The sequence below is a fragment of the Miscanthus floridulus genome, chromosome 6, assembly GCF_019320115.1.
Source record: "Miscanthus floridulus cultivar M001 chromosome 6, ASM1932011v1, whole genome shotgun sequence".
Lineage (NCBI taxonomy): Eukaryota > Viridiplantae > Streptophyta > Magnoliopsida > Poales > Poaceae > Miscanthus > Miscanthus floridulus.
In genome coordinates this window covers 111,600,348-111,624,374 of record NC_089585.1, presented here as the reverse complement: position 1 = coordinate 111,624,374, position 24,027 = coordinate 111,600,348, and the positions used below count along the sequence as shown (strand labels likewise).

The 24,027-nt window shown below is 47.7% G+C and overlaps 4 protein-coding genes and 1 non-coding gene across 6 annotated transcripts; 4 read left to right on the top strand and 1 right to left on the bottom strand.

The window, feature by feature from the left end:
* The first annotated feature begins 1,310 nt into the window (after window positions 1-1,310).
* Window positions 1,311-5,803, top strand: LOC136459065 (nucleobase-ascorbate transporter 2-like). Its single transcript, XM_066458964.1, has 14 exons — window positions 1,311-1,799; window positions 1,917-2,014; window positions 2,146-2,322; window positions 2,406-2,506; window positions 2,703-2,778; window positions 2,905-2,964; window positions 3,060-3,244; window positions 3,772-3,868; window positions 3,954-4,040; window positions 4,128-4,186; window positions 4,284-4,375; window positions 4,486-4,563; window positions 4,950-5,110; window positions 5,301-5,803. Exons 1-14 carry the CDS (start codon window positions 1,709-1,711, stop codon window positions 5,511-5,513), a joined length of 1,575 nt encoding a protein of 524 aa, XP_066315061.1. The 5' UTR covers window positions 1,311-1,708; the 3' UTR covers window positions 5,514-5,803.
* A 3,933-nt stretch (window positions 5,804-9,736) lies between these two features.
* LOC136456596 (uncharacterized) lies at window positions 9,737-10,429 on the top strand. The gene is made up of 2 exons (XM_066456516.1): window positions 9,737-9,988; window positions 10,082-10,429. The coding sequence occupies exons 1-2, from the start codon at window positions 9,851-9,853 to the stop codon at window positions 10,223-10,225; spliced, it is 282 nt and encodes a 93-aa protein (XP_066312613.1). The 5' UTR covers window positions 9,737-9,850; the 3' UTR covers window positions 10,226-10,429.
* A 475-nt stretch (window positions 10,430-10,904) lies between these two features.
* LOC136461017 (uncharacterized) lies at window positions 10,905-11,861 on the top strand. The gene has a single exon (XM_066460502.1). The coding sequence runs from the start codon at window positions 10,905-10,907 to the stop codon at window positions 11,859-11,861; it is 957 nt and encodes a 318-aa protein (XP_066316599.1).
* A 4,515-nt stretch (window positions 11,862-16,376) lies between these two features.
* Window positions 16,377-16,462, bottom strand: TRNAY-GUA (transfer RNA tyrosine (anticodon GUA)). The gene is given in 2 exon segments: window positions 16,377-16,412; window positions 16,426-16,462. It is a non-coding gene; the product is annotated as a tRNA-Tyr (tRNA).
* A 261-nt stretch (window positions 16,463-16,723) lies between these two features.
* On the top strand, window positions 16,724-19,824 carry LOC136456595 (rop guanine nucleotide exchange factor 9-like). Of its 2 annotated transcripts, XM_066456515.1 has the most exons (9): window positions 16,724-16,740; window positions 17,036-17,281; window positions 17,418-17,621; window positions 17,717-17,833; window positions 17,925-18,079; window positions 18,182-18,256; window positions 18,371-18,640; window positions 18,743-19,063; window positions 19,191-19,824. In XM_066456515.1, the coding sequence occupies exons 3-9, from the start codon at window positions 17,426-17,428 to the stop codon at window positions 19,596-19,598; spliced, it is 1,542 nt and encodes a 513-aa protein (XP_066312612.1). In that variant the 5' UTR covers window positions 16,724-16,740; window positions 17,036-17,281; window positions 17,418-17,425; the 3' UTR covers window positions 19,599-19,824. The 2 variants fall into 2 exon arrangements, with proteins under 2 accessions (XP_066312612.1, XP_066312611.1); XM_066456514.1 differs by lacking the exon at window positions 16,724-16,740 and having other exon boundaries at window positions 16,807-17,281.
* The last annotated feature ends 4,203 nt before the right edge of the window (window positions 19,825-24,027 follow it).

Below are 24,027 nucleotides of genomic sequence, written 5' to 3'. Positions count from 1 at the left end.
GAAAAATACTATAAATTCTAGCTGATAAGTTCAAGCGAACAGACCTATTGTACGTATCATCTAGGCTATGTTTGGCTAGTTACCTCACCCTGCCGCACCGCACTTACGGCCGCGCCGCAAGTTTTGGGACCAAAAGCCCCGCCAGACTTTTTGGCGCGAAAATTGGACCCAATGAACTATGGTCAAGCTTGAGAAGTTGCGGCATGCCAAAGCTATGGATACAAACCAAACGACAACCCAAATAAGTCAACGCGTCGGACTTTAGCTGTGACAAGTTGTGGCTACGTACCAAACAGACCCTAGTATCACAAATGAACTTTTGGATCAAGAAATGTTAAAAATGAGGTCCTGTTTAGTTTCCAAATTTTTTTTTGCCTCCTACAGTAAAAGAGCATGTTTGAAGATATACATGGAGTACTAAATGTAGACAAAAAAAAAACTAATTGCACAGTTCTCGGCAAAATCGCGAGACGAATCTTTTAAGGCCCTGTTTGGTTTCCATAAGTCAGGTGACTTATTAAGTCAGGTGACTAAAAACCAGTGACTTATAAGTCATGCTTGTTTGGTTGTAGATGACTTATAAGCTCATTAAAGGTGTGAGCCCCACGCGAAAAAGGGTGACTTATAAGTTTTAAGCAGGGGTGAATCAACTTAAAACTTATAAGCAGGGGTGACTTATAAGTTGGTAGCGTTTGGCAAAATAAGTCACTTTTTTCACTTTCTAACTTATAAGTAGGTGACTTATTTGGAACCAAACAGGGCCTAAGCCTAATTAGTCCATGAAAAGCCTTAAGTGCTACAGTACCCCACATGTGCTAATGACCGATTAATTAGTATCATTAGATTCGTCTCGCAGTTTCCTGATAGGTTCTGTAATTTATTTTTTTATTGATATCCAAAAACCCCTCCCGACATTCTTCCTTAACACATTCGATGTGATACCAAAAATTTTCACGAACCCAACTAAACACACCCTGATTATTACTACTACTGAACTTGCTTTTGCCAAAAGAGGCAAAAACACAGCAGTCAACAGCACGTTGAAACTACAGCAGACAGCAGTCGCCCCATGCGTCAGCACGAGCCACGAGGTGAAAAACAGCGGTACCGTACCGTACTGTACATAAAGGACACGGGAGGGGCAATTTGGTCACAGCAAAAAAGCCAACGGCCAGTTCCTCACAGGAGAGGAGGGAAGAGCGCTTCAAAGGCGATTAAACCCAGCGAGCAACCCGCAGCAAAACCCAGCCCAGCAACGATAAAAAGGCAAGGAAAACAAAAAGGAAGCATCACGAGATAAGAGAGGCCGGCCGGCGACCAGTACTCGCCACTGCTAGACGCCGCTGGGCTGTGTCCTGTTTGCGGAATCGCTCTCGGCCGCCGCCGCTGGTGTCCCTCCCTCCCTCTTGCGCCGCCTGTCCCCGCACCCCTCGCACTCGAAAACTTTTCCTGCAAAGGGCGGCTGTTGCCGGTGGATACGTTTCATCTCTATACATCTCACTGCTTTGGATTCTTCTTCCTGCTTTGTCAAGAGAGGCCCAGCAGACGAAGCACGCAGGAACCAACCACTCACCGAATCGGCGTGCGGCGGTCTGGTGATTTTAAGGGACGAGATCGTGTTCTTGGGAGCCTGAGGGACAAGAGCTCTCTTCCTGTCCTCTTTCCTCCGGTTTGTCTTGGTCCAAGAGGGCAAAACTCGTCGGGGGAAATGGCGGAGGTGAAGCCGGAGGAGATAAGCCATCCGCCCATGGAGCAGCTCCAGGGGTTCGAGTACTGCATAGACTCCAACCCTCCCTGGGGTGCGTATCGTAGCTAGGAGCTGAAATGAGTTCACATTTGTGTTGGAATTCGGCTCTCTGAATCTTTTTCTTCGTCTTCTTTTTTTAAACAAAAATCCTTTTTGGCTTTCATTTCAGGCGAGGCGATCATACTGGGCTTCCAACACTACATACTGGCGCTGGGCACGGCGGTGATGATCCCGGCGGTGTTGGTTCCCATGATGGGCGGCGACGATGTGAGCTCCTGTGTCATGCCTTCCGCTTTTTGGCCACACCAGATTCGTGCCGGTTCTTGGCAGCATCAGTTTGGTGATGTGATGTTTTGGGTCCTTTCCCTTTCGCTTGTGATTGGTGTCGCTATTTGCAGGGAGACAGGGTCAGGGTGGTGCAGACGCTGCTGTTCGTGACGGGGATAAACACGCTGCTGCAGTCCCTCTTCGGGACCCGGCTGCCGACGGTCATCGGCGGCTCCTACGCCTTCGTGATCCCGATAATGGCCATCATCCAGGACCCGTCGCTTTCGGGGATACCCGATGGTCACCAGGTGAGCAATTGCCTGTGTCCAGTCTGTTGCTTCTGATGAGGCGGTGGTCTAATCTGCAAGTTTTTTCATCCGTCATTGAGCAGAGGTTCCTCGAGACCATGAAGGCGATACAGGGGGCACTGATAGTGTCCTCCAGCATTCAGATCATCCTGGGCTACAGCCAGCTGTGGGGTATTTTCTCCAGGTTGCTTTCCTTCACACTTCACAGTCCAAGCATTCTAGTTCTAGTGTTCTTGCCTTGGAAGAACTAGGATTTACCCAATTCTAGTTGTAGTTAAATGTTGGAATGGATTGGCCCATGAATGCTTCTGCATTCCATTTCAGTTTTGACAGTGCCTAGGATTTACTGATTGGTTCGAAAAATGCATATCCTCTTTCAGATTCTTCAGTCCAGTGGGGATGACCCCAGTGGTTGCGCTGCTCGGATTTGGCCTTTTCGAAAGAGGTTTCCCTGTGGTACCGCTTGCTTTGTCCCGACTCCATTTTGTATTGTCAACTTGTGCGCATGACCACGCAAGACGTGGATATGTTGATGAGGAATAAGCTTGTTCACCCAATTAATGTCTGATGATATTGCACCAGGTTGGGAGATGCGTTGAGATTGGCTTGCCAATGCTGATTCTCTTTGTTGTACTCTCTCAGGTTTGACAAAACTCCATACTGTCCAGTTTTCTATGCACCAAATTCATCTTGGGAAGTTAAACATACCTAATTTGTGCCTTTCCATTCTTTCCCAGTATCTGAAGAATATACAAATAAAAGAAATTCCCATACTGGAAAGGTTCTCCCTTTTCATCTGTATCGCATTGGTATGGGCATATGCTCAAATCCTCACTTCAGGTGGAGCCTATAAAAATAGCTCTGAGGTCACTCAGAACAACTGCCGCACTGACAGAGCCAATCTGATCTCTTCTGCCCCATGGTTAGTACCCTTGCCAACACGATGTTAAGTGTGTCGTGTAGATGTAAAGATGCTCAATGCTCAATGCTCAATCCAGTATTAGGCACTATTTGTATGTTGAACATTTATATCCGATAGTCAATTTTTGTAAGTCTGAACCCATTTTTGGTCTAGCATACGCATTTTCAGTGACATGAACCTGACACCTTAGATCAGTGTTTTCCTAAACGTCTGACACCTTACAATCTTAGATTTGTTTGAGAGTGTTCATCATATTTTTTTGTTCGTTTGTGGAAAAGGCACGGATGATTGTTACTGCTACTATCAATAATTCAATATATTGTGAAAAAATAACAATGGTCTAATGTTGGAGACTTGGAATCCTGATTTTGCAATGGAGGTGTAACAAAGAGTGACATATTGGAGCCACCAACAGCTTAAGTGCATTTGTCCCAACTTAAGATAGATCTTCAGTTGCATTCTTTTTGTGAGACACGGAATTGTTTGCGTCTTTTTTCTCTGCAAATTGATCCATTGACTCCACCCAGGATTAAGATTCCTTACCCACTGCAATGGGGCGCACCAACCTTCAATGCTGGCCAGTCATTTGGTATGGTGTCTGCTGTTTTGGTCTCGCTAGTAGAGGTGATACATACTTCAGCCTTGGATCCTTTGTTTTAGAATTCAGAAACGACAGAATTGACCTTAACACAATATCTCTCTCTGACAGTCCACAGCCTCCTACAAAGCCGCTGCTCGGCTTGCAAGTGCGACTCCACCTCCGGCTCATATCCTGAGTAGAGGCATTGGGTGGCAGGTAAACACTTTCTTGCACCCATGATTGTTCTTCTTTTGATGTTGCATGAGATGTTCAAAACTGAAAAGATGCTCTGGCGAACAACAGGGAATCGGCATCCTCCTTGATGGGCTCTTTGGAACGGGGACTGGCTCCACTGTCTCAGTGTGAGTGTCTCTATGCCAAAATCTTCTTCACCGCTGTGCCTCTGCAGATGTTTTGTATTACAAGCCTTGACACTACTTGTCTGGCACAACGATGCAGGGAGAACGTTGGGCTGCTTGGGTCGACAAGGATTGGGAGCCGGCGGGTTATACAGATCTCAGCTGGCTTCATGATCTTTTTCTCCATGCTGGGTGAGCACTGTTTGATCGTGTAGTAATTGGACTGTTTGCAGATCATGTCTGCAACTGAGGCCCTGAGTGCGAGGAGCAGCTCCTGACACTCTTCATTTATCGAATTGCAGGGAAATTTGGAGCTTTGTTCGCTTCCATCCCGTTCACCATCTTTGCAGCCGTGTACTGCGTCTTGTTTGGACTAGTTGGTTGGTCATCCTGTTTCCCTGAACCCGTCTGAATCTGATGCGAGTACTAAATATAGACTAATTACGAAATTAATTGTATAGTTTATGACTAATTTGCAAGACGGAATCTTTTAAGCCTAATTAGGCCAGGATTTGACAATACAGTGGTACAGTAAACATACGCTAATAACGGATTAATTAGGCTTAATAAATTTGTCCCGTGGAGTCCTGACGAATTCTGTACTTTATTTTTTTTATTAGTATCCAATCACACGCCATGTGACATCCTCCTACGACACCTAAATTTTAGGATCTAGACAACGCCTAATGTGTGCAGTCTGCTGCTGCGCTTTGGTAATGCTGCTGCCTGGGCTGACGTTTTTTTTTCACCTTTCTCTGACTTTCAGCTGCAGTGGGGCTGTCCTTCTTACAGTTCACTAACATGAACTCCATGCGCAACCTCTTTATCGTCGGTGTCTCCATCTTCCTGGGCCTTTCCGTGCCGGAATACTTTTTCCGGTACACCATGGCTGCTCACCGTGGTCCTGCGCACACGAAAGCTGGATGGGTACGTCTCTCTTTACCCTATTTCATGGCTCAAGGTCAAACAGTACCTGAGATATCATGTAGATAGACAGTGCAGTGCAGTAGTAGACAGCAGCAAGTAGGAGTATATCAAATCATATGGCGGCTGGCACTAGTTCTTCAAATCATGTCGGCTAACTTTTGTGTGTGTGTGTGACCTGGGATGACTGCAGTTCAACGACTACATCAACACCATCTTCTCGTCGCCGCCGACGGTGGGGCTGATCGTGGCCGTGTTCCTGGACAACACGCTGGAGATGAAGGACGCGGGCAAGGACCGAGGGATGCCGTGGTGGCTGCGGTTCCGGGCGTTCAAGGGCGACAGCAGGAACGAGGAGTTCTACAGCCTGCCATTCAACCTCAACCGCTTCTTCCCGCCGGCCTAAACCAATAAGACACTCAGATTGCTGAGCAGAGAGGCATAGTAGCCTAATTTGTGTAGGAGATCGTGTTGCCTGGCCATTGCTTGATTCGTTGATCTCTAGTTGTTCATGTTGTAGATTACTTTGGGGGAGGTCCTCCTTGCCCAACCCAGTAAAAATGGTCCTCCCAGCAGTTCATGTTATAGATGATCTGCGGCGGTCCAATTTTTGTCTTATTATTATATTTACAATGATTTTTCTACTATAATTTGTTATAAAGAGTGATGTAATTTACGGATAAGAACGTCTCCAAGAGTTCCTAACCTTTTTTTCCCCAAAACTATGGAGTTTTCTAACTCGTCAAAAATTATTCGGAGGAATAAATAAGACCATCTTCAATATTTTCCAATAATTCACTTCTAATATAAGTCAATTTTACATCAGAAATCCTATACTATTTCTAAATTATCCTAACCACTTTTATATATTCTTTCTTTCTTGTATATTTGCATCAGGAACCTTTCCTACTCTTTATTCTTTCCCATGTCCTTTCAGATATATCCGCAGGATCGATCTATTTTTCCAAGTGCGGAAAGATTGCTAGCTAGGTTTGAAAACGGTTGGAGATGGGTTTTTTCCATTCTTGCTAAAAATCCTAGATTGGGAGGCCTTATTGGAAACTCTTGGAGATGCTCACAACTTCTATTTCTATGGATTGCAGATCTCAGAGAAATATATCTCAAATTGTTCAAAAAATATAAATTATTTCTATGGATTACAAATATCAGACAAATATGTACCAAATTATTCACAAATGTCAGAGACAGAACATACCAAAACGAAGATCGAACGTCCATTCTCTTCTCTTCTACCTATGGTTCAGGCGTCTTCTTCTCGATGCGGAACATCTGGCAGCGTCAGACGAAGGGATCCCGCGCACGCCGCCGCTTGGAAGTAGCCCGCGCCTTCAAGATGAGTCAGGGCCCGCGCGACGGAGGGAGCAGCGGCCACCCTGGGGGTAGCGGCAGAGGGGGCAACAACTGGCCTGCAGGTGGCGGCGGAAGGAGCAGGCAGAGAGAAAATCGTGTGCTGGAGCTGGCGGAAACAACCGAGTGTCCTTTAGGAATCTCTTAATACGATTCACGCACCAAAAGACGAGCGAAGAGTGTGGCCACGTCGCGCGCCTTTCCCGGCTGTCGGATTGGGCGCGTGGACGGCCCAGATTGTGGCCCCGTAATTTTGAATAAAGACCCTTCTATTTCACATAAATCAACCCACAATCCAACATTTAATATCTTTTTTTTTCTCAAAACCCCTCGAGCTTCACTTAAATCAACCCGAGTCTAGGCCACCTCTCAGTTTTTTTTTTGTAAAAACCCCTCAAGTTTGGCTGAAATCAATCAACAGTCTATCTTTAGTTATTTACAAAAAAACCCAGAAATTTCTAGAAAATGAACCCGCCTTCCGCACATTCCTTCGTTGATTTAGAAAATGGACCCTATTTACTCGAGAAATAAATCCACAATCCGTGTTTCTTCCCTGTTTCACAAAAAAAAATCTCATTTTTGCATAAAATTAATCCACGCTCCACCTAATGACACGTTATTCTTGAAAAAAAAACTTCATATTTTATAGAACCAACCCACAGCAAACGAAGACCCTATTTTGGCAAAAAAAAAAAAAAAAAAAAACGTACCATCATTTGTCTACGTCTCTTTGTAGGAGCCCTACAGCAATGGTCATTTTTAATACTGACACTACTTTCATAGAAAGTACCACACCAACCAAATATTATATTTTGCTAAAAAAAATATGGCATCATCGTTCTTCTACGCTTTTTCGTGCTAGCTCTATAATAACGCATCATATTTTAATATTAACCTTACTTCATTAAAGAAAATACCATCACGTCTAAGGATCCCTAAATCTCATGATTCGAGGTCGAATTCTCCTCGTTTTTTTACAACTACATTAAACTTCTAGCTACTTATGCTCCTACCCCCTTCTTTCTCCACAATAAATATAGCCAATAAATGTAATAATTCCATTTCAATATCAAAAATAATATCTTATTAAATAATACCTTCATAACAATGGTCGGGCTGCAAACCATGACACCTATGCGAAAATAATAAAGCCACGGTTGTCTTACCTACGTTGCTTAAAAAAAAGTGTGCATCTGCGCCTTAGCGTCTACATACAATTATTATTACTCTATGCATGAAATAAAGTCTGTATCAGCTATAATATTACGACAAAATACAGACACTGCGCGGCAAGACCGCGTGCCTTTCTAGTTCTCATATAATATATTCTCCCATATAATAGGAGTTACCTAAAAAAAACTTGCTCCTTTTGTTTTTTTCCAACTACACGTACGTATCTGTTAAGCTACTCTTTGAGGTTTGAACTACGATCCCGGATAAATCAAAATGCACGCGCCCAATTCAACCCGGCAAAGGATTGGACGTGACGTTGCACACCCAACACGGCAAAGGACCCACAGCACCAGTAAATTAAAACCTGTGCTTTCATTCCCTGCTCGTCCTTGGCATTTGAACAATTGAACTCGAGGGAGGCCCGACCTGGTCGCGAGGAATGCAGCTGTGGTGGGCCTTGCTGTGTGCCGGGCTGCATGGGAAAGGCCCGCCACTCCTGGACAGACGACGAGAGAGAGGCACAGGCGGCGTGAGGCCGATCCCCAAGGCTCATTGGGCCCGTTGGCTTCGTGGTGTAGCACAACCGAAGCATACACACTTGCTCAAATTAAGAAAGCAGCAGTCTAAAATAAGAAATAAAAAAGCATATATCTATATTTTTTATCTACATCTATATCTATATCTATATCTATATCTATATTTATACCTCTACATATTATATTGCATTATATTATACTATACTATATTATGCTACACTATGCTGTGTACTATATCTAATATTAGCAAGCAAAGTGATTCTTCTATCCGTCTTCTGTTACTTCCGAAAGTGCCCTTGCTTCTCTTCTTGTGTCATCTCAGATCTGGACTTATAACCCATGCTCATAAAGTTAGAACCGCACGTGTTCGGCGACAATACAAATTTCGATTCCAATAGTATTAGAATAGATGATGCAACCGTTATATATTTCCGAGCTATAGCCTATAGAGGCTGCTTTAGCAACGAGAAGCTTGCCAAGCTAGGAGAGCTATTTTAGCTCTCTCATGTTAACAGGGCAAAAGCTTGCTTACACAGGGCCCATTCCCAAGGTAGCCTTGCCTAGTATCAAAAACACTGCCTAATGTATATCCTTGTTCATTATCTTAAAAAATATATATATGCTCGTTTGGTAAGGCAATCGGTTTCTGGACTGGTTTGGGCTGGCTGGTGCTGATTTGTTGTGAGAGAAAAACACTGTTGGCTGGTTGAATCAGCCTGGCTGAAACCAACAAGCGAACATGGTGTATATAGTGATTGACGAAACCCAACAGCTCTAAGGTACACTTTTTTTTTTTTGCAAATGCACGAGGAATGAAAAGAAAAAGAAAATCGCGTAGCTGCTGCGAGGAAAGTTCTAGAGTCTCATCATCATGTTCATGTGCCACACAGATGAAGTGCCAAGCGGGGAACGATATTGCGACTTGAAGAGATGAGAAAGGATAGACTGCATAGAGCTGTGTGCTCCCGTGATCAGGAATTCAGGACCCGAGCCCCCATCCGGAACACATGGTACGGTACCAATAAAATAGGCCCGACTGATCGATTTCTTTACCCGCAGGGATCAGAAAAGAGCCCGAGACTTTCCACTTTCCAGCCCGCCGCCCCGCCCTGACCCGGATGTGGAGACCTCGCCACGATAGGGACCACCGGACCAATTCACCAATAGTATTAGAGCTCAAAGAGAATACGATCCCGGGTTCTCCGAAATCAATTCCGCCCATGCGCCCAATTCCACCAGCCAAAAGATTGGACGTGACGTTGGCCATATCCAACACGGCAAAGCACCCACAGCATGAGTTAATTAAAACCTGTGCGTGTTTTCACACCAATGCTTCATGCATCCTGCTCGTCCTTGGCATTTGAACAATTGAATTGAACTCGAGGGAGGCCCGACCTGGTCGTTACCCGTAGTCGCAAGCACGTCAGCTTGACGCGGATGCATGTGGATGGATGACTGCCGTATTATCCGCGAGCCCGTCCTGTCCCGGCTCTCGGCTCCGGCTATATAATAAGGAAGGGGGAATGCACAGATACGCGGACATCTCCGAGTCGTCGTCGTCGTCTTCAGAATTCAGATCACGTTCTAGCTGAGCCCTCGTGCCGTGCTGGTGCGTGCTAGCAGTAGCAGGATCATCGCGAGAGCAGAGCAGGGACACCGTAGCGCCATGTTGGAAGGAAAGGCGGTGGTGGAGGACACCGACATGCCGGCGAAGATGCAGGCGCAGGCGATGTCGGCGGCGTCCAGGGCCCTCGACCGCTTCGACGTCCTCGACTGCCGGAGCATCGCGGCTCACATCAAGAAGGTAACAACACTCCCTCGTCGTGGCTCGCGTGCCATCCCATCTCCATCCACCCTATGCAGCTCTGCTCACCAGTTGCAGTTGGATTGGCTGTAGGAGTTTGACGCGATCCATGGCCCCGGATGGCAATGCGTGGTTGGCTCCAGCTTCGGCTGCTACTTCACGCACAGCAAGGGGAGCTTCATCTACTTCCGCCTCGAGTCGCTCAGGTTCCTCGTCTTCCAAGGGGCGGCAGCATGACAAGCTCATGGCAGCTAAAACATTGTTAGAATATACATGTATATGTGCTGTGCGTGTATGGTGGGCCTGTGCCTGGTATAGCCGGCCAGCCCTATATTTGGTTAGAGAGATATGAGGAGATCTCTGTTGGTTATGTTTTTATAAGCCACAAGATCTCCTCTTCCCTATATATATATATATATATATATATATATATATATATATATATATATAGGGAGAGGCTATTCAGTAGCCGGCTACAAAATAAGTTATTCTGTAGCCACCTCTATTTACTATAATTTTATATACTAATTTACCATAATATAAATACATATTTACGATAGTTGGGTTACTATAACACATGGGGATATTTACCATAACGTTATATTAAACCACTTAGTAAGGAGTTACTATAATCTCGTAAAATAACATAGTAATTATCGTAACTCAAAATGGCAACAGAATAAGTTATTCTGTAGCCAGCTACAGGATAGTAGTTATATATATATATATATATATATATATATATATATATATATATATATATATATATATATGTATATGTATATAGGACTCTCTCCAATCAATCTAATCTAATATTCCACGTAATCTCTATTGCTTTCATGGTATCACGAGTCTAGGGTTCCCTTCCGCTCCTGCTCGCCACAAATTCGCGTGCGCATCCTCTGCAGCACCAATCATGGCCGGCGATCCTCCACCCCCTGCTCCCCAGCCGCACGCTCCGCAGCCCTCAAGCGCAGCCTCCGGCATCCTCACCGACGCCTCTGGTGCTGCAGCCATCGCTGCCCAGGAGAAGCGCGCCCATGCCGATGCTGCTCGCCTCGCCAAGGAGGACCGCGAGCGCGCGGCCCAGGCTCGCCACACCGCTGCCCTCGCCCGCGTGGCTGAGGCTGACCGTGTGGCTCCTGCAGCGCAGGCTGAGGGCGACGCCGCAGACACTCGCCCCCGCGCTGCCCTGGCTCGCGCCGCCCTCGAGCGTGCTGCGACCCAACCCCTCCCTGGAAGTGACGATGGTTCCGGCGGCGAAGACTCCGACGCCGGCGACGATCCCTTCCAGGATGCTCTCCTCCAGCACGAGGCCGCAGCCTTGATCAATCTGCATGCCCAAGCCGTGGCTGTGCAGAACATCCGTCTCCTTGTGCCGCTCGTCCTCGACGTCTCTTCGACGTTCTACGGGCGCTGGCGCGAGTCCTTCCTCCACGTCGTCGGCCGCTACTCTCTGGAGAGTCACGTTCTCTCCGACGTGTCCACTCCCACCTCGCCGGATTGGGTACGCATGGACTATGTTGTTCGGACTTGGCTCGGCGGCACCATCACCGACGCCCTCGCCGAGATCGCCATCGAACCGGGCAACACTGCCCGTGTCTCATGGCTCGCCATCGAGTCCCAGTTCCGTGGGAATTGCGAAACCCACGCCCTCCACCTCGACGCGGAATTCCGCAACTTCAAGCAAGGCGATCAAGACATCACCACCTATTGCAGGAAGCTCAAGGGCATGGCTGATGCTCTCCGCGACCTTGGCGAGCCCGTTCTAGACCGCACGCTTGTGCTAAACCTCATCCGCGGTCTCAATGGCCGCTTTGAAGCCATTGGGCTCCACCTTCGTCGCGGGCATCCCTTCCCTTCCTTTTTGTAGGCCCGCAATGATCTTCTCCTTGAAAAGCTCACCATGGAGGCGACTGCGCTGGCTACTGCTCTTCATGCCAGGGCTACCGCCCCCTCCAGCGGCTCACGGCCGCCGTCTGCACCTCCAGCCGTGCCTCCACAGCAGCGGCCGCCAGGTCAGCAACAGCCCTCCAACGGTGGGGGGGGGGGGGGGGGCGCAAGCGCGCCCGGCGCGACAAGCGCGGTGGTGGTGGCCGTGGCCAAATGCCCAACAGTGGGCAGCAATCGGCGCCTTGGCCTAATCTTCATCAACCATGGACCGGGTCCATCAACATGTGGCCTGGACCTCGGCCATCGACGCTCCCGCACCCTCACGCTCTCCTCGGCGGTGTGTAGCAGCCTCCAGGCGGACAACAGATGCCTCATGCACTGCTGGCCGGCGCACAGCAGGGCTGGGGTGTCCACCCAGGCGTGCAGCAGTGGGCGCTGCCCCCAACGGGCCTCTACAGCCTAGCTGTTGGCCCCCCAGGCTGGGATGCGGCGAGCTTGGCTGCCAACTTCCAAACGATGTCGCTGCAGCAGCCCCCATCTAGCAACTGGTACTTCGACTCCGGCGCGTCCAACCATATGACTTCTGATGCTGGTACAGTCACTGCTCCCTTCACTCCACTTTCATCATCACCATCCCATATTGTTGTCGGTAATGGGCACCTTCTTCCTGTTACTTCCACCGGCGTTACCAATTTTCCTCATAACCTTCATCTTAATAATGTCCTTGTTTCTCCTGGCCTTATTAAGAATCTTATTTCGGTACGTCAGTTTACTTCCGATAACAATTGTTCTGTGGAGTTTGACCCTCTTGGCTGTTCTGTGAAGGATCTACATTCTCGGAGAGAGATCGTCAGGTGTGACAGCTCCGGTCCCCTTTACCCACTACAGTCCAGGAGCTTGCCTCTACTCTGATCGCCACTTCTAGTCCTTCGTTTTGGCACTAGCGTCTTGGTCATCCCGGTCATGAAGTCTTGTCTAGGCTAGCCCAATCGTCTGCTATTCCATGTAATAATAGTGCTAGTCAAACATTATGTCATGCTTGTCAGTTGGGGCGTCATACTCGTTTGCCATTTCATGCGTCCAATTCCAGAACCACTCATATTTTCCAATTAATACATTGCGATTTGTGGACCTCGCCTATTCCAAGTGTTGCTGGATGCAAGTATTATCTTGTCGTTCTTGATGACTTTTCGCACTACCTCTGGACTTTTCCACTTCGGTTTAAGTCAGGCACCTTTTCGACCCTGTCTAACTTCTTTGCATATGTTGCTACACTGTTCGGTGTCTCTATTCAGGGTATTCAGTGCGACAATGGACGCGAGTTCGACAATCATGCTTCACGTGCCTTCTTCCTCTCTCACAACGTGCAGCTACGCATGTCTTGTCCATACACCTCCTCCCAAAACGGTAAAGCCGAACACATTATTCGTACCATCAATAATGTTGTTCGCTCCCTCCTGTTCTAGGCTAGTGTCCCTCCAGCCTATTGGGTTGAGGCCCTCTCCACTGCTACACTACTCCTTAACATTCTCCCTACCAAGACACTCAATTTCTCCACCCCTCATATGGTACTATATGGGTCTCCACCCTCTTATGAGCATCTTTGTGTTTTTGGGTGTCGTTGCTATCCCAACCTTTCAGCCACCACTCCCCACAAACTCGCCCCCGCTCCTCCTTGTGTGTCTTTCTTGGCTATTCCCCTCATCACAAAGGCTACTGCTGTCTTGACTGGTCATCTAACCGGATCATCATATCCCGGCATGTCGTCTTTGATGAGACATCCTTTCCCTTCTCCGAGGATTTCGCTCGTCCTACTCCCCAGGATTTTGAGTTCTTGGACTCTACTGACCCTGTGATGGCTCCACCAGTGCCGTCATTTTTTATGCCTGCAGGTTCTCCTGGCGTCGCCGCTGCACAGCCACGTGCGGCTGTGTTTCCAGGGAGCAGCGCCCCATGGCTTGCTGCTGCTTCCCTAGCCCCTGGTGCATCATCTACAGCAGGCCCGGCCGCAACAGCCGGTCATGCACCACCAGCAGCTAGCTCCTCCATTAGCCAGCCAGCTGGTCTGGGCAGTCAGGCACGTGCACCACCAGTAGCTGGCCCCTCCAGCAACCAGCCGGCTGGTTTGGGCAGTCGCCCTGTTGGTCCTCCACCCGGCTTCCAGCGCTGGGATGGGCAGGCTGCTACGGCGCCGGTCCCACCAGTTCGGGTGACATACAGCCATCGCCCACGGCCTCCATCTCCAACTGCTCCACCACCACTGGCTACTGCTGCTGCTGTTCGCCTTCCACCTGGGGCGGTTCCCATCGTCCCTGTGGCCAATCAGCATGCCATGAGGACGCGTGGGAAAGCCGGTTTCGGACAGCCGGCGGCACTTCAGATGACCTCCCTGTCGCCGATCCCGCGGACGTATCGCGCCGCTCTTGTTGACCCCCATTGGCGTGCAGCTATGCAGGAGGAGTTCTCAGCTCTGCTTGTCAACCACACTTGGGATCTAGTTCCGCGACCACCGCGCTCTAATGTGGTGACTGGCAAGTGGGTCTTCAAACACAAGTTCAAGGTAGACGGTTCTCTCGAGCGCTACAAGGCGCGCTAGGTTCTTCGTGGATTCACCTAGCGCCCAGGCATTGACTACGATGAGACTTTCAGCCCCGTTGTGAAGCCCGCCACTGTTCGCACAGTTCTCTCGTTGGCTGTCTCACGCAGTTGGCTAGTTCATCAGCTTGATGTGAAGAATGCATTCCTCCATGGGACCCTCTCCGAGACAGTCTACTGCGCCTAGCCAGCAGGATTTGAGGACACTTCTCGCCCGGATTTTGTCTGCCACTTGAATAGGTCCTTATACGGACTGAAACAGGCGCCCCGTGCTTGGTATAGCAGGTTCGCCACGTTCCTTCTCCAGTTGGGCTTTGTTGAGGCCAAGTCGGACACATCCTTATTTGTTTATCGTCGGGGTTCTGAGACTGCATATCTCCTGCTCTATGTTGATGATATTGTGCTGACTGCTTCCTCAGCGGATCAGCGCCAGCGCATTATTGCAGCGCTTCAGTGGGAATTTTCTATGAAGGATTTGGGAGAACTCCATCATTTTCTGGGCATGCAGGTTCAGCGCACCAGCTGTGGTCTTTTCCTATCTCAACATCAGTATATGCTGGACATCTTAGATCGTGCTGGTATGGCAGATTACAAGCCCTGCTCTACTCCGGTTGATATCAACCCGAAGCTCTCAGCTGATGGCAACCCCATTGCAGATCCTATGGATTTTCGCAGCCTAGCAGGAGCTCTGCAGTATCTCACCTTCACACGGCCGGACATTGCTTATGCCGTGCAGCAAGTGTGTCTTCATATGCATGATCCGCGAGAGCCTCACCTTACACCTTTGAAGCGCATATTGCGTTATGTTCGTGGCACTTTGGAGTTGGGGTTACACATTCGAGCCTCCAGTCAGCTTGATCTTGTTGTGTACTCCGATGCCGACTGGGCCGGCTGTCTTGACACTCGTAAGTCCACCTCGGGCTACACGATGTTCCTCGACGACACTTTGATTTCCTGGTCCTCCAAGTGCCAGAACACGGTCTCTCGCTCCAGTGCTGAAGCTGGGTATCGTGCGGTCGCCAATGCCGTCGCCGAAGCTTCTTGGTTGTGCCAGTTGTTGTCTAAGCTGCATACACCCCTGCGCCATGCCACATTGGTCTACTGTGACAATGTCAGCACCGTGTACATGTCTTCCAACCCTGTTCAGCATCAGCGTACCAAGCACATTGAGATTGATCTTCACTTCGTCCGAGAACGAGTGGCTCTTGGTGTTGTCCGCGTTCTTCACGTCCCGACGACGTCCCAGTTCGCCGACATTTTTACCAAAGGCTTTCCTACTGCTGTCTTCACAGAGTTTCGGTCCAGTCTCAACGTTCGACCCATCGATGCTGTGACTGCGGGGGCGTGTTAGAATATACATGTATATGTGCTGTGCGTGTATGGTGGGCCTGTGCCTGGTATAGCCGGCCAGCCCTATATTTGGTTAGAGAGATATGAGGAGATCTCTGTTGGTTATGTTTCTATAAGCCACAAGATCTCCTCTTCCCTATATATATGTACATAGGACTCTCCAATCAATCTAATCTAATATTCCACGCAATATCTATTGCTTTCAAACATCACGACCAGGCAAAGCAGGTGGAGGAGGATTTTTTCCCCACCGGCTTTGTGGAGGGCGACGAGGTGGCACGGCGGCGGCTGCTGGCGCGTCGATGTTGCCTCACTGTAGTCTGTAGGAGCACGATGGTACCAGTAGATTTGAAACATTGTGGGAGATTGGAAACTGTGGAATTCATCGCTGGCCAATTTGCTTTTTTATACGAAATTTAGACTAATTTGGTGATGATGGTGTATGGATGAAAATTTAAATTTGTTGGGGGGTTATTCTAGCAGGAGCAAGGCAGACCTCCATCTACAGAAACGGCAAAAAAAAACGATTTTAAAAAAAGAAACAATATTATCCGACCTGCCGGATTCGAACCAGCGACCTAAGGATTGATCTGCAGACACTACAGTCCTCCGCTCTACCAACTGAGCTAAGGTCGGATGCTTTGTTTCGCAAGAATTTTTTAATTTAAGATGGACGTTCAGGGCCCATTCTCATCACGGGAAGCAATGATCATTCAACTTAGCCTACCGTTGACGTTGAGGCGTACAATCTTGCTAAATTGCAGCTTCTGTAGCAGCAAGTGTAAGCGAGGACATGTTACGTGAAGAGTGAACAGACAGGCGAAAGTTGACCAGACTGTCCCTCCGGTCCCTCAAGCAGTTGCCTCGGCCGGTGACACAAAAGATAGCACTCATTGCATTATTACGCGTCCATGGTACAGCTACTAGTAATGCCGTGCCATCCATTTCTACCATTATATCCATGGTTGAGGGTAGTACAAGCCTACAAGGAGAGACCTGACGGCGGCGCATCTCCGATCCGGCAAAGATCGATAGAGTAGCTAGAGGGCTGCTTCTTCTTCTTCCTCCCCACTCCCCGATCGACCGTTCAATACACGGGAAGCACAAGCACTGGCAGGGGAAGGAGGCTAAGAATGGCAGGCGCTTTCTTTCTAATAATAAAGCGAGTGCCAATCCCTAATTATACTCACTCCTGTCTTCCCATGCCAGCGGTCCGGGGCCTCCCCTATTCGGACAGGACAGGAAGAGCAGATGACGACGATCCATAGAAACCGCCGATTCATGGATTGCAGAAGACACCCACAGGAATCATCCATCATTCGGAGCTAATCATTTCTCGTTCCTTTTGGCGCTCTTTCTCTGCGCGCGCACAATCTCGGCTAGCTCATCATCATCCTTTCCGCCGGCGACAGACACCCGCGCTGCGCTCGAGGCCCCGAAAGCAAAGCTTTACAGGTATGCCGGCATCATGGTGATCTTTGTCTCTCCTTCCTTGGAACGGAAAATCCTTTTTTTGTCGCCGTCGTCATGGCATGGGGATGGATTGGATGTGACACATGACGGGGCGCCGGCTGTGACGCGAACGCGGCAGATCGGTCGATGAGCGCTGGGGCGCAATTGGAGCGGCGGAGCTCGGTGCGGCGGTCGCAGAGCATGGTGCAGGAGGAGGACCAGGGCCAGCCGCCCGACGAGGAGGTCATGTCCCGGAGCCAGGGGTCCAGCACGGCTCCCGTGCTCGACAAGGACAGCGCCGCGCCCAAGTCGCGCCTCGCCGAGCAGAGCGCAGGACCTTCCGGTAAGTCGACATCGGCCCGGCCGGCAGATGGTTCTCGGTGGAGCCGGTGGTGTTGCCGGTCTTGATGAGGCGTCAGGTGGTTGCGTTGCGTGCAGACATGGACCTGATGAAGGAGAAGTTCGGCAAGCTGCTGCTCGGGGAGGACATGTCCGGGTCCGGGAAAGGGGTGCCCTCCGCGCTCGCCCTCTCCAACGCCGTCACCAACCTCGCAGGTGATTCCTGTCGAATTCGGTCGCTGCAGTGCAGAGACCACGATTCCTTTTTTTTTTTTAATAATTTCATGCGTGCCATATTCACCTGCAGCCTCTGTCTTCGGCGAGCAGCGGAAGCTGGAGCCCATGGCCCCGGACAGAAAGGGGAGGTGGAAGAAAGAAGTGGGCTGGCTTCTGTCCGTCGCCGACCACATCGTCGAGTTCGTCGCCAAGAAACAAGTCCTGGACAACGGCACCGAAATGGAGGTTCGTTCAGCCACCACGTGCATGCCGCTCCTTGATGCCCCTTGATCGATCTTCTTCCTCACCAGCCCGGACGGTGACACTCTGTTCTGCTGCTCGTCGCAGGTGATGGGCACGCAGCAGAGACGGGATCTCCAGGCGAACATTCCAGCATTGCGTAAACTGGACACGATGCTTCTCGTATGTATGAGTGGATCCACCTCAAAGCCAGATGCAGTCGACGGGTTCGGAAAAGATGTTGTTAGTTAAACTTAAACTCTCTCCTGCTGTTGTGTTGTTACCCGTGAGCTGCAGGACTACCTGGACAACTTCAAGGAGCGCAACGAGTTCTGGTACGTGAAGCGCGACTCGTGCTCGGAGAGTGAGAACGAGGAGAGGTCCGACGAGAAATGGTGGATCCCGATCGTCAAGGTGCCCCCCGGCGGGCTTTCCCCGACCTCCAGAGGCTGGCTCCTGCACCAGAAGGAGCTGGTGAACCAGGTGCTCAAGGCGGCCATGGCCATCAACGCCAACTGCCTCATGGAGATTAGCATCCCGGACACGTATATAGACACACTCCCCAAGGTCCTTGCCTGCCTTCTAGTCCTTGGCAATTGTCATTCGTGCGATCTCGCAAACATGTACAGCATCTGAATCCTCAACCTTTTTGCTGCCTGAGGCTGGCAGAACGGGCGAGCTAGCCTCGGGGACGCGCTGTACCGGATCATCACGGACGTGGAGTTCGACCCGGACGACTTCCTGTCGACGGTGGACCTGACGTCGGAGCACAAGATCCTGGACCTCAAGGACCGGATCGAGGCGTCCGTCATCATCTGGAACAGGAAGGTGCACAACAAGGACGGCAAGTCCTCCTGGGGCTCCGCCGTCAGCCAGGAGAAGAGGGAGCAGTTTGAGGAGCGGGCGCAGACGCTGCTGCTCATCATCAAGCACAGGTTCCCCGGCATCCCCCAGTCCGCGCTCGACATCGCAAAGATCCAAGAAAACAGGGTGAGCACTGAGCAGAGCACGCGATGCCATGCAATGCAACCGTTGGCTTGGCTAGTATAGTAGTAGTAATCTTTGCCGGTCTTGCATGCACTGACACATTGCCGCGCGCCATGGCCGACGACGACAGGACGTCGGGTTCGCGCTGCTGGAGAGCTACTCCAGGGTCCTGGAGAGCCTGGCGTTCAACGTCATGTCCCGGATAGAGGACGTCATCCAGGCCGACAACGTGGCCAGGGAGAAGGCCAAGAAGAACGCGCCGCCCGCGGCGGACCCCGCCGCCGGATGCCGCTGCCCGCAGGAGGCCGGCGACGACGACGACCAGAGCAAGCAGACGACCCTGCTGGACTTCATGGGGTGGACCGGGGACCCTGAGGGCAAGAACGACGACGTATCGCCCGCGCCGCCACCGGAGCTGCCGGCGCAGGACGACGGCAGGCTGATGAAGCTGCCAAACATCATGACCAACCTCAAGCAGACGTACATGGACAAGCTGGACTTCCTCAGCGGGAACAGAAGCCCCTCAGGTCGCCATTAGGAGACGGCATGGCAGTATGGCACGACACGAGATTTTGCATGTATCGTGTGAGCTAGTGTACATATATACTGTATTTTTTTTTTTATTTTGGATTGGATCAAAGTGGGCTCTCGCTTGAGTAGCCCGTCGTGTCGACTTCCTGATTTCCCACTCCCAGACTTCTTCCTCTTCTCATGTACGATTCCAAGGCATTGCCCATCGTATCAAAGCCATCGATAAATAGAGAAAACTTAGAGCTGACAGGACTTCGACCTCTCTCTCTCTCACACAACACACACATGTATGTTCTGCAGCTGGCAATAGAATAATTTATTCTGGCCACTTTGAGTTACGATAATTACCATGCTAATTTACGAGATTATAATAACTCCTTACTAAGTGATTTACTATAACATTATCGTAAATATCACCGTGAGTTGTAGTAACACGAGTATCGTAAATACATATTCATGTTATGGTACAAATATTATTATTATATATATATATATATATATATATATATATATATATATATATATATATATATATATATATATATATATATATATATATATATATATATATATATATATATACACGTACTGTTCTGTAGTTGGCCGCAGAATAAGTTATTTTGTGGCCACTTTGAGTTACGATAATTGTTATACTAATTTATGAGATTATGGTAACTCCCTCATAAGTGATTTACTATAGCATTATGGTAAGTATCATCTTGAATTATAGTAAACCCATGTATCGTAAATGTGTATTGTCATTATCGTAAATTGGTACAAATATTATCGTAAATCAAGGTGGTCATAGAATAAGTTATTCTATGGCCAGCTGTCTTATTGTGTGTGTGTATATATATATATATATATATATATATATATATATATATATATATATATATATATATATATATATATATAAGACGAGGCTAAAATGCACCTGGGTGCATTCTGTGAAGCGAGTGCACCCGACACGCGAGCGGCGAGAGCGAGGTAAGTCCACGCTCCTGCATGCAAAACTAAATGGAGATAACCAACTACGTGATGCCACCTAACTGCTCAACCCACTTACCAGGAAGCATGCATGCAGGGAATCTTTTGTTGATTCGAAACGAAAAAATACGATATCTTCTAAACCATATATCCGATTTTAGTTCTGTTTGAAGTAGGTTGTTGAAAAAATATGTTTAACAAAACGAGATCCATGAAGGCTGTATTTGATGAAGTTTTTTTTTTCAAATACGTAATTGCAATATGTTGTACTATGAGTTGCAAGCACTTCTACAAACACAATTGCAACTTGGTTATAGCGTATTTAGCACTGGTTGCAATGAAGGCCGTATTTGATGAAGTTTTTTTTAAATACGTAATTGCAATATGTTGTACTATGAGTTGCAAGTACTTCTACAACACAATTGCAACTTGGTTGTAGCGTATTGAAAGGTCCTTGTGTGATTTTGGTAATTGAGTGACAACCTATGTAGACTAATTGTGTTTATGTAAGATACACAAGTGATTAGTCTACAGGTACATATATGTGAGCAACATATGCCATGAAGGTGAAAATGGCTTGGAGATGTTGCAAAACTCACACATGTGATGATGAAGGAGCTCATTGCACATGAGACATGACATTAAGTCATGTGATCAAGGTGGAGAAGATCAAGACAAGACTTGGCTTGATAGACTGGTTGCAAGCGTGAAGGGCAAGTCGGAGGTTTTGGAGCGATGGACCGCGTGGCGGTGAAGCATGAGCAAGACTTGGCGTCGATGGACGAAGGCAACGGTGACAAGCAAGTGAAGTCAAGATCGATAAACCAATATGATCACATGATGATATGAAGTGGATCATATCATTGTTGATCATGTTGGTGCATGTGTTGCATCAATATTTGAGGAGATGGAATAGAATGTGTAAGGCAAAGGTATAACCTAGGGCATTTCATTTCACTGGTCATAGGTGTGTAGAGAAGTTGATGACCGAGTTTAGGATAGATGGCCGTACTATCAAGAAGGGCAAACTTGTTTGCATATCGGTCATCTAAGTGCCACTCAAGTGATCTAACTTTGCATCGTTGCTAGGATTAAGTGGCATGGCAAGTTAAGTGGCTAATCCTTTGGAAAAGGTTTGTGAAAATGCTAACACATACACATGGTGGTGTACACGTGGTGGTGTTGGCATATTTACAAAGGAGATGAAATTGGAGTTGATGTGGATCAACTCGACGAAGAAACGGAGGCAAGGGTTCGAACTCCACCGGCGGAGTGTCCGCCCATAGAGTGCGGACAGTCCAACAGTGCCACCGGCGCCCTATATAGAAAAGACAGGGTCTCACAGAGTGGACCGGACACTGGTCATGTGGTGACCGGACGTTGGGGTCCTGCGTCCGGTCAGTGGCAGCAGTGAGTGTGCAGGCGTCGGTCTTCGACCGGACGCTGGTGCTGAAAGTGACCAAACGCTGGCAGGGTGCGTCCGGTCAGGCTGACGTACGGTGACGTAGGCGACACAGAAAAGTTGGAGGAGGACCGGACGTTGATGCTGCGTCCGATCGTGACCGACCGGACGTGTCTGGTCGCGACTAGTATCTTACTGGAAACGACCGAACGCTGAGGTGTTAGAGAACATAGATAGAGGGGTATAGTCTTGGCTAGACCGATAGTTTTAATACCGCACTTATTTCGGTTAGCCGACGCGATTAATTTTAGAAAAGACTATTCACCCTCCCTTTAGTCCGCCATCTCGACCCTACACGTATTTAGCACTGGTTGTAATAAAGGCTGTATTTGATGAAGTTTTTTTTCAAATACTAATTGCAATATATTGAACTATCAGTTGCAAGCACTTCTACCACACAATTACAACTTGGTTGTAGCGTATTTAGCACTGGTTGCAATGAAGATTGTATTTGATGAAGTTTTTTTTAAATACGTAATTGCAATATGTTGTACTATGAGTTGCAAGCACTTCTACAACACAATTGCAACTTGGCTGTAGCGTATTTAGCACTGGTTGCAATAAAGGCTGTATTTGATGAAGTTTTTTTTTCTTCAAATACATAATTACAATATGTTGTACTATGAGTTGCAAGCACTTCTACAACACAATTGCAACTTGGTTGTAGCGTATTTAGCACTGGTTGCAATAAAGGTTGTATTTGATGAAGTTTTTTTTTCAAATACAGTTGCTACTCAGATATGATTGCAACTCAGAATTACAACTTGACGTGATTATAATGACTAGATGCATATAATACCCAGAGTTATAACTAGTTGCAACTAGGTGGTAGACAGAGTTGCAATCGGTAGTACATTGACATACAACTCATTTAAAGGATAAAAAATATATCCATATTGGATCTAGTTTTGCTCAGAATATTTTATTGAGTCGGATGCAACAAACGGTTTGTCACTCGGGGTTACGATTTGGGAGAAATTTTGTTTCAAAGATTCGAACTGACAAAAAATTCCATACATGCATGTATTCGCTTGGGCGCGCTGGTTGCTCCAAGTTGATGCGCCCGCCGGCCTGGGTGCATTCTATATATAGAATGTACCCAGATGTATTATAGCAAAACAGTATATATATATATATAGGGAGAGACTATTCAGCAGCCGGCTACAAAATAAGTTATTCTGTAGCCACCTCTATTTACCATAATTTTATATACTAATTTACCATAATGTCAATACATATTTACGATAGTTGGGTTACTATAACACATAGGAATATTTACCATAACGTTATAGTAAACCACTTAGTAAGGAGTTACTGTAAATCTCGTAAATTAACATAGTAATTATCGTAACTCAAAGTGGCTACAGAATAAGTTATTCTATGGCCAGCTACAGAATAGTAGTTCTATATATATATATATATATATATATATATATATATATATATATATATATATATATATATATATATATATAAAATCAAGCACGAAACAAACGCACAATCCAAATACATAGAAGCATGGAAACCGCTGTCTCCATTTTCAAGCAATAAACTGAGCAAATGGAATCATTATATATTTCTGGTGGCATATTTGGAAGGAGCGTAACAGAAGAACTTTCCAACAGAAGACAAAAAGACCAAGAGAAGTAGTCAGTTTATGCAAAGATGATATCAACCAATACAACATGGCAATGGTTCCTAGAATGTCCTCGAGTTAGTCGACATGGTTATTAGTTTCGGTTGCTCCCTAAGGGGCCTTTGTTGTTGTTAGGTGTTAGCGGGTTGCGCTTTAGTCGGTTTTTATTAGGGTTAATTGGATTCATGCCATTATAATTTTCGATGTTCGAAGAAACGCCATTACTATTCGTCTATTTCGAACCATGTCATTACAATTCTTTGTTTCCCACAAAAATGCCACTGAATACGTATGGACCAGCTGCAGGTGTATACGAAGACGTATACTTCATCTAATCTGTCACTGACA